Here is an 8466-nt window from a genome sequence, read left to right as displayed (position 1 = left end):
AGCACTCTGTTGATGCTTTAATCCCTTTTTATTTTTTTATTTTTTAGCTGTGTGTCATTTTACGAAGCCACTTAAGAGGGTCATGTTGCGGGATGTGCAGGTAATCCCCTTTTTGGGAGATGATGCAAAAACACACACAAGCACGATGGAGGTGTGATGGTGTGTTTCACGAGGCGGGCTGTGTTACGCTCACAGCCTTTTGTATAATTTGTACAGCTATGTTAGTGAATGTCCACACTTTAATGATACTACTGAAACCATAGATGAGAATAAGCTTGCCTGTTTTTATTTGGATCGCAAAAAAAAAAAAAAAACCACCACTAAAGGTTCCCTACCAGCATTTAGCAAACGTAGTAAGGTATGTAATACCGTAGTTTCTCCCCCAATCACATTTATACATGTTGTCCTCAGTTGAATTCTTCCCCCCCCGCTGTGAAATATTAAAAATGTCATTTAATTGCTACGTTATTGCTTTTTACAAAGCTGTGTTTTGGATGTAATTATATTGTATTTTTTATTTATATTGGACGTAATAATCAGTTGGGTCATGCTTTTCACGTGTCATTTTAGAAGCTTGTATAGTAAAACAATGACATGTTTAAGATAAATGTGAATTGTAGTCAGGTGTACATTGACAGTGACAGTATGGCACTAAGCACAATCCAAGCAAATTGCTCTGTATGCGCTGGGGATGGCTGTTTGATTACATTTTTTAATAATTTTCTTTTAATACAAATGTTCTTAATAATACCCCCCCCCCCCCTGATGTTCTTCTTGGCTATAGCTTAATTTTGCATTATTGTTGCTGGGGCTTTTTTTTTTTTTTAGACAGCAAAATGGTAAATTTTAAATCGAAAAAAACCTCTGCTGGTGCCAGCTGAGTTGCGCGCTCTATTTTGCTCCAAGTGGCAAAATAAAAATCATCAATCAATTCCAGACAAAGGATCGATTATTATACTCATCCCTGGCTTGTGCAGAGAAGAATGCAACACTGGTTCTCTATCTACAATCCTCTAAGATGCAGATACTCTAATTTGACAAAAAAAGTGTTCTTTGTTGTGTAAATGTACTTGCAAGCGATCGGAGGCTGTAAAAAAAAAAAAAAAACACATACCAAGCTGATTAATAGTGTAATAAAACTGAATGACCCATAAACTATTGTGTTCCTAATTTTTTGGGGTGATCTTCCCTTTTAAAAAAAAAAAAAAAATCAGATTTATAATATTCAGGAAACATCATACAATTCCATTTGTTTGGCAGGAGATTGAAAAGCGCAACTTAAAGTAAGTGAAGCCTTGACACCGATGCTGAGGCACCAAGTGAGTGGGTGTTGGCCTCACACACATTTCCTTCTGAAATTACAAAGAAGTGAACAAGTGTCACAAACACCGCATAGGTTCTCTTCATCTCGACCACAACGATGACAGCGAGTTGTATTCATGTGAATTAAGATTGTGTGGGCCATACAGTGACACTTTACCAGTCTAGCCTCCGGCAACATTCATCAGACTTGTGGTTCCTCAGAAATCTACACCTCACATACGTCCACTGTGGTAAAGTGACTCATATTTACCAAGACGTGTGCTTCTTTAATCCACTAAAGCTTTGATTCATTCAAAAAAAAAAACTCTAATTAGTTGTTTTTCCTCGGGCGCTGTTTCTAAAAGTCAAAATAGGATGGGGCCAGAGAGGGAAGAATTATATTTTTCAAATTTCTTCTCTCACTACTTTCCGATCAAACTGGCAAGTTTAACAAACGTGATTTTTTTTGGGGTCAGATCATAGATTAGCTTCTAAAAACAAGGTAGCAATGAATGCACCAATGAGGGAGAGACGAAGGGGAGGGACTTCAAGAACGGAGAGGAAACTCTCTAAATGACAAATCATCATTGCCATAATGAAAGACAGTCCATCATCTACCTGGGAGAATACTCACTAATATATACCAAGTAAGTGTCTCAACCTTAAACTTTCTGTAAGTACACACACTGGTCTGATGAACGATCATCTGCTTCATGTCCAGTCAATGGATGGATCCTCCTACAGGTCACAACATTAGGTACAACTGCACAGTCTAATGACATCTAATACAAGGGACTGGAGCTACTGTTTTGTTAGAGAAGGCCAAATATTAGAAAACGGCAAACCCTAATCATTAAAACAAATACCTCTCCGATAGAGTCGAGGATCGGCTGTTTTTGAAAAATTATTATTAGACTCTATTTAGACTGTGCAGTGGTGCTTTGAGCGTAAATACAACACAGTGCCCGATAAATGTGGCACACTTTGCAGCTAAAGTCTTTAAATACTGTAAGTGTCATCTAGAGAGCAATGTCGGCAGAATCGTACAAGAATGTACAGTTGTGGTTGTATGTTATTTCCTGCGGCAGAATGATATAACCTACATTTTGAGTAAAGGGAAAGAAAACTCAATTGGGGACTAAGGCTAACAGTGATTTGACCCTAACAATAAGTTATTGTCACTGGACCTAAAGTTCTGAAAAAATAAAAAACATTGGAGGGCACATGTATCAAATTTGAAGAGGAGTTAGTGTTGGAATAATTTTTACAAAGCTACTGTAACAAAGAAAAAGATTGTTTGGGAAATGTTGATGATTTTTAATAAATAAATTGTCATTATCAGTAACCCAAATGAGGATGATGGCTGTATGACAATATCATTTATAGAATGAAAAAAATCTATTTTACTTACTTTGCAGTGCAAAGTTTGCACACAACATAAAATAGAAATGAACTTGATGTATCTGGCCACGTCAAGAAATTACAATGGTCAACAGCAAATTTTTATTTTACGTGTCTGTGTATTTTTAAACCCCAAAAAAAAGGCACTATTGTTTTTCCTAGCATCAGGTTTTTTATACTTTTTTTATTTTTTGTTTTTTTTGGCCAATAAAATCTTGCTCAACACGGATTTTACCATGCGTTGTAATTTATAACAATGACGTTTCAAACAAATACATTCACCTGTTTCTGAAAATTTAATTAAACAAATAAATGTAATTAAATACATATTAATACTATGATTATTATTATTATTGTTGTTATTGTGATATGATTATGATGATTATTATTATCATAATAAAATCTGGCTTTTTATTACAGTTATTATTTCAAGCTGATGAGCAAGCCTATATGTAGAAATCTAGTCAAACAAATACAAACAGACAAACTGCAGGAAAGATTTTTAAAAACCGCGCTTACTCAAGAAATAACAGTAAGATGACATTTGAATGTCATTTATGTTCACTTCACATCTGTGAAACTGGCTTGCTTATAGAAAGAGTGGCCCATCACATGCCGCATCTTCGTAAAAGTTCATTTGGCTCACAGCCAAGTATAGTGAGGTTTCTTTAAATACATGAACATTAAATAACCACTTCGAACTTGTATGTGCCCTCCAAATGTTGTAAATTGTTTGTTATGAGCAAAGTGTTTAGTCACTGTTTTAAACATTTTAAAGATACTTTTGTGGCTTTACAGGCTGCACGAGACTCTCTCACAAGACACTTAAACGTGATATCAGATATGACTACCAGTAAGAGAGTGTACATGGCAAGCCTGTTGTGATACTACAAAGTCCAAAAAAAAAAAAACTGAGGGTTGGTTTAGATTTGAATGGGATAAGTCTTATCATACAAAGAACCCATATTTGGTCATATATTTTCCAAGAATTATAAGAATTTGAATAATTAGAATTAGAATAGAAAAATTTGAATAATTGGAATTATATATATATATATATATATATATATATATATATATATATATATATATATATATTAATTTAGTGTGTGTGTGTGTGTGGGAGTCATTGTATTTTGGTACCTCCTAGGTACGTTGGGGAATCAATGAAAATATTAATCTCAACGCAATTTTCTGTTCCTTTGTGCTCAGAATATTCCAATTGACTTCAGCAATGATTCGACTCCACAACACTCAGTACTTCCATTTCCTGCATCGAGCCAACGCTTTACGCCGCTCAGGTTCAATGTGCGACGTCCTCATCTCAGTGAAGAACCAAACTTTTCGGGCTCATCGGCTGGTTCTGGCCTGTGTTAGCAGGCCACTTGAACAGAAATTCACTCGTGCAGAGACAAACCAAGAAGTTCACTGTACACTGGATGATCTCTCAGCGAGAACCTTCCAGCAGGTCCTGGATTTTGCCTACATGCAGAGTGTGGAGGTGTCAGAAGATGACCTGCAGCAGCTACTTCTAGCTGCTCAGTTTCTGGAAATGCAATCACTGGAGGAGCAGTGTCAATGCCACTTAGACACATTTAGGACCAAGCAGGTGGAACAAAGGCTCGAAGCAACCAGTGGGAGCGATGACGAGGAGGAGCTCAATAAACAGAGCAATGAAGAGGAGAAACTCGAAGAAACTCCTTTGATCAAAAATAATATCATGGAAAAGACAGACACAGAAGAGCTAAGAAAAGAATCCAGATTGATAACTTTCAGTAGGAACAGTGTCATCACCAGCTCAGTCTCCAATTTATCCTCCTCCGCTTGGACCATCCCAAGCCACATGTGGAGCTCTGCGAGGAGCCTGAGACGCATAGCCGAGAATTACTCCACTTTCATAGCGGCTCAGCCCCCTGCAACACTTGCCTTCCCTCTGCAAGGACCCCATTTTCAGGCCCCCGCTCAGAACTTGCATTATGGACAACATCTTTACTCCCCCACCACTGAGAACATCAAGGCGGGCTTGCAGGTGACAAGAATAAAGGCCAGACAGAGGACAGACAAAATCAATGACATCAGGTAAGTCAGAACAATATTAGTAATAGGAGTACTCGTAGTCGTGGTAATAATAGCAGTACTGCATACAGTACATTAGAATTTTATCTATATTATATATAACATTAGGGATCATCTCATTCTAGATATGTGTGTGTGTCGAGGGGGGGGGGGGGCGTGTATTGAGCATAATACCCAGTAATGTTTTACAGTATATATTTTAGGTGATCATAATTATGACCACAACATTCTACTAATTTAATACATTCTACTACATTGCATTTTAAAATATTATTATTAATAATAAATATTATTAGGGCGTGTGATGAACAATTATGCCAAGGAAATGTGTGATTAGATTGGAGTAGATTATTTATTTATATAGCTGAAAACAAATGGACATTTCTTTACCTGTCCATTCCTCAATGTCTTTTTGCCTGAAACGTGATGAATCATAAGTCTCTTTTTCCGTGTTACATTATTTCCCCTAATTAACTTTCAGAGCGTTACAGTATTTGACTCATCGACATGTGCTGCCTATTAGAGTGAAAAAAGGACAAAACAAATCGAATCTACAGATATCAATCATGTATTTTTTTTTTCTAATGTCTCTAAACCAACTGAATATTCTTAATGAATTGGTTTTCAATTAATGTGCGCAGCCTGTCCGTTCACAATGTGTGTGTGTGTGTTGGGGATTTCCCCACATTTCTCCCCTCCTTTGCACAAATCAAAATTTTCCACCCACTGAAACCTTGTTGCGTGGCAAAAAGGCAACAATTTGTGAAACTGTTTTTGAACTTTGTGGAAAAAAGAAACTTTTAACTTTGTTTCATTGAATGATCCTTTCTCTCCCCCTCCGATACAACATGACACTTAAAACCACCTTCCAGCCTGAAAGCTGCAGTTCAGCCTACAGGAAGTCGTACACTCAAAGGCCACTATATTAGGTACACCATTTTATAACCGCAATAATAAACATATTATTACATTCATAACTCTGTGTACTATATTGTAAAAAATATTGTATAATGTATCTCAAGGCTGATTTGGCTTTCACCAGCTCAAAATTACAATAAATTTGTATTTATTTATTTTTTTCCCACCAAATGTTTGCACAATGATTATTGTACTATATCAAGAGAAATTATGCTGTGAGTTTTTTTTGGTTAGCACATCAGTTTTAAATACGTGATGTACAAATCTTGTCTATCTGCGTGTTTTCCGTTAAAGTCCATTTAAGGCTCTAAATTATCCCGTGAGAGTATGAATTGTTGATCGGCTTGACATTATAACAGGGGTGTGTAGACTTTTTATATTCACTATAGTTATTCAACTAATGTGCCATTCTCATTCATTGCATATAGTATTGCTAGTAAACAAGAGACATTGGTTTAATGTCAGATAGCGTGTGATAAAATCCAACTATCTAGTATTATTTTTAAAGTCTTAACCAAGTAAACAACTCATTTTCTCCATAGCCGCCCAGTCGTGCACAAAACCAACATGGCTAAAGATTGCAAGCACTGCACCTCATGTCTGCGGTGTGATCCAACCTCCTTGTCATCAGGTAACACACACAATACACAACAACACAGGTCAGCAGTGACTTGAAGTCGATGCGAAAGATAATATAACACTTTTACAAAAGCAACACTTGACATGACCGCCAACATTGAGATACGCAATGGAAAGTAACGAAGGGAGTTGTGGTTTAGCAAGCTCGGTGCAGCATGTGGTTTACTAGAAACAGCAATGCTGCAGTACAGTACGTCCTGCACACGTGTGGTGTGTGTGTGTGTGTGTGTGTGTGTGTGTGTGTGTGTGTGTGTGTGTGTGTGTGTGTGTGTGTGTGTGTGTGTGTGTGTGTGTGTGCACACAAAAACAACATCGCACACGATCACGCAGGCAACATTGTTCAAATTATTAGTGGCATAGCTGGATGATATACTTTTTGTGTCAATTCATCATTTGTGGTTACAGCAATTGTGTATTTGTAGATTTTTTTTTTTTTAATCTCACATCTAAATGGATCATCATGCTCTTGCTTCACGAGAAAATTTCAAAAGTCACAAATGTCGATACAGTACATGGACGGATAAGTTATTTTAAACATTAAACATACTTTACATTGCAATTAGAACACTAAAGGCAACCAGGATATTAAAATTCTTTGGGCAAAGTGACTTGTGCCATTTAGAGATGAATAGTGGTATTACAACTTAAAGTCATAAAGTGGAACTATTGGCAGGACATAGAGACTGAGCTAACCAATGAACAGCAAAAATAGTGCGTCGCTAACTTAACCACATTGTTTCACTTCCATCACTTCGACACTCAAACAATGGCAGGAAATGGCATGATCCTAACTCAAATCTTTATTTTTCTGTCCAACAGGTGAGGCCTGTGCACGCTGTTGTGTCTTTGAATGTGAATCCCAATTCACTGAACAAAACTTAATCGGAGAAAGACCCTACCAGTGCCAACATTGTCCCAAGAAGTTTAGTCTCAAACACCAACTGGACACGCATCACCGAATTCACACAGGTAACAAAATACCGGATCGTTGAATGATACTAATTGATGTGAAAAGGGGACGGTGGACTCGAGGTCAGGTGATTAAAGGTCAGGATGAGAGGATAGGAAAGTAACACACCTCTTTTACGGCTTCCTCTCACGCCAAAGGTGAGAAACCCTTCGAGTGTCGTGTGTGCGGTCAGCGCTCCCGGGACTTCTCGGCCATAATCAAGCACCTGCGGACTCACGGCGGGGCGTCCCCTTATCGGTGTACACTATGCTTGGAGTTCTGCAGCAGTCTGGTGGCCATGCAGAGACATATCAAGAGTCACCCAGTGCATGACTTCCCCCCAGACTGGAGCATCAGGAGCACCTACCTGTACACGTCACACATCGCTCAACGCTGATATTTTCCATGAGGACTTTGAGATATCTTCTTGTGATATCTGCTAATTTGGATGACAGCATCTGTGGAGACCTGTTAGAAGTTAAGGGCACATACATTTTTCATTTTCAAAATCAGTGGGTGAAAATTGAGTAACATTTCAATTTGTATGATTGTCAATAGTGTGTGGAAACAAAAAAAAAAAAGGACGAGGAAAATAAAGTGGCAAACTAACGTCGTTTCCTTCCAACAGATTTTATCAACGGCGAATTGTACTGACTTGTCTTCGTCTTTCTTCTTCAACATTTTTCATCCTTTAAAGTTTGCCGACCCTTGATATAGACATGAATACAACATACTTGTTGAAACATCTTGACATCTTTATTTAAACAAAATGATATAAATAAAAAAGTGCATAGAAAAATTAAACAGGTTTAGAAATACGTATACAAATATTTACAAACTCAGGGTTTATTTGTACATGGTAACAAAGACAAATTTAAAGATCACAATTTTCCTCATTTTTGTCTTGAACACTTACTTTAAAATAACCCTACTATATATATATATATATTTATATATTTTGTATATTTGTGTGTGTGAGTGTGGATTTGTCTTTATATATATATATATATATATATATATATATATATATATTTAAAAAAAAACATGTAGCTTTCTGAACAGATGCTGGGCGTGATGGTCAGGAACCTTTTGTTTTTAGACACTTGATTACAATTTTGCAGCCTTCATTGCAAACGCGCTACACAATCACACACTCAACCTAAAATGACACAAAGTGTCGA

General features: G+C 37.1%; 1 protein-coding gene across 2 annotated transcripts; it reads left to right on the top strand.

Moving 5' to 3' along the window:
* Nucleotides 1-76: 76 nt before the first annotated feature.
* On the top strand, nucleotides 77-8149 carry zbtb32 (zinc finger and BTB domain containing 32). Of its 2 annotated transcripts, XM_085919413.1 has the most exons (6): nucleotides 77-1949; nucleotides 3916-4782; nucleotides 5652-5708; nucleotides 6240-6328; nucleotides 7156-7305; nucleotides 7444-8149. In XM_085919413.1, the coding sequence occupies exons 1-6, from the start codon at nucleotides 1876-1878 to the stop codon at nucleotides 7680-7682; spliced, it is 1476 nt and encodes a 491-aa protein (XP_085775539.1). In that variant the 5' UTR covers nucleotides 77-1875; the 3' UTR covers nucleotides 7683-8149. The 2 variants fall into 2 exon arrangements, with proteins under 2 accessions (XP_085775539.1, XP_085775540.1); XM_085919414.1 differs by lacking the exon at nucleotides 5652-5708.
* Nucleotides 8150-8466: the final 317 nt, after the last annotated feature.

This window comes from Syngnathus leptorhynchus, chromosome 8 (assembly GCF_054491065.1).
Source record: "Syngnathus leptorhynchus isolate UIUO chromosome 8, UIUO_Slep, whole genome shotgun sequence".
NCBI classification, from domain to species: Eukaryota; Metazoa; Chordata; class Actinopteri; order Syngnathiformes; family Syngnathidae; genus Syngnathus; species Syngnathus leptorhynchus.
Note: the sequence above shows the minus strand (reverse complement) of the source record. Positions and strands in the feature narration are given on the sequence as shown.

Coding starts and splice junctions, on each gene's coding strand:
- zbtb32 (XM_085919413.1), top strand. CDS start 1,876: ATGACAAATCATCATTGCCATAATGAAAGACAGTCCATCATCTACCTG. Junction 4,783..5,651: donor GACAAAATCAATGACATCAG/GTAAGTCAGAAC, acceptor ACCACCTTCCAG/CCTGAAAGCTGCAGTTCAGC. Junction 6,329..7,155: donor TCCAACCTCCTTGTCATCAG/GTAACACACACA, acceptor TCTGTCCAACAG/GTGAGGCCTGTGCACGCTGT.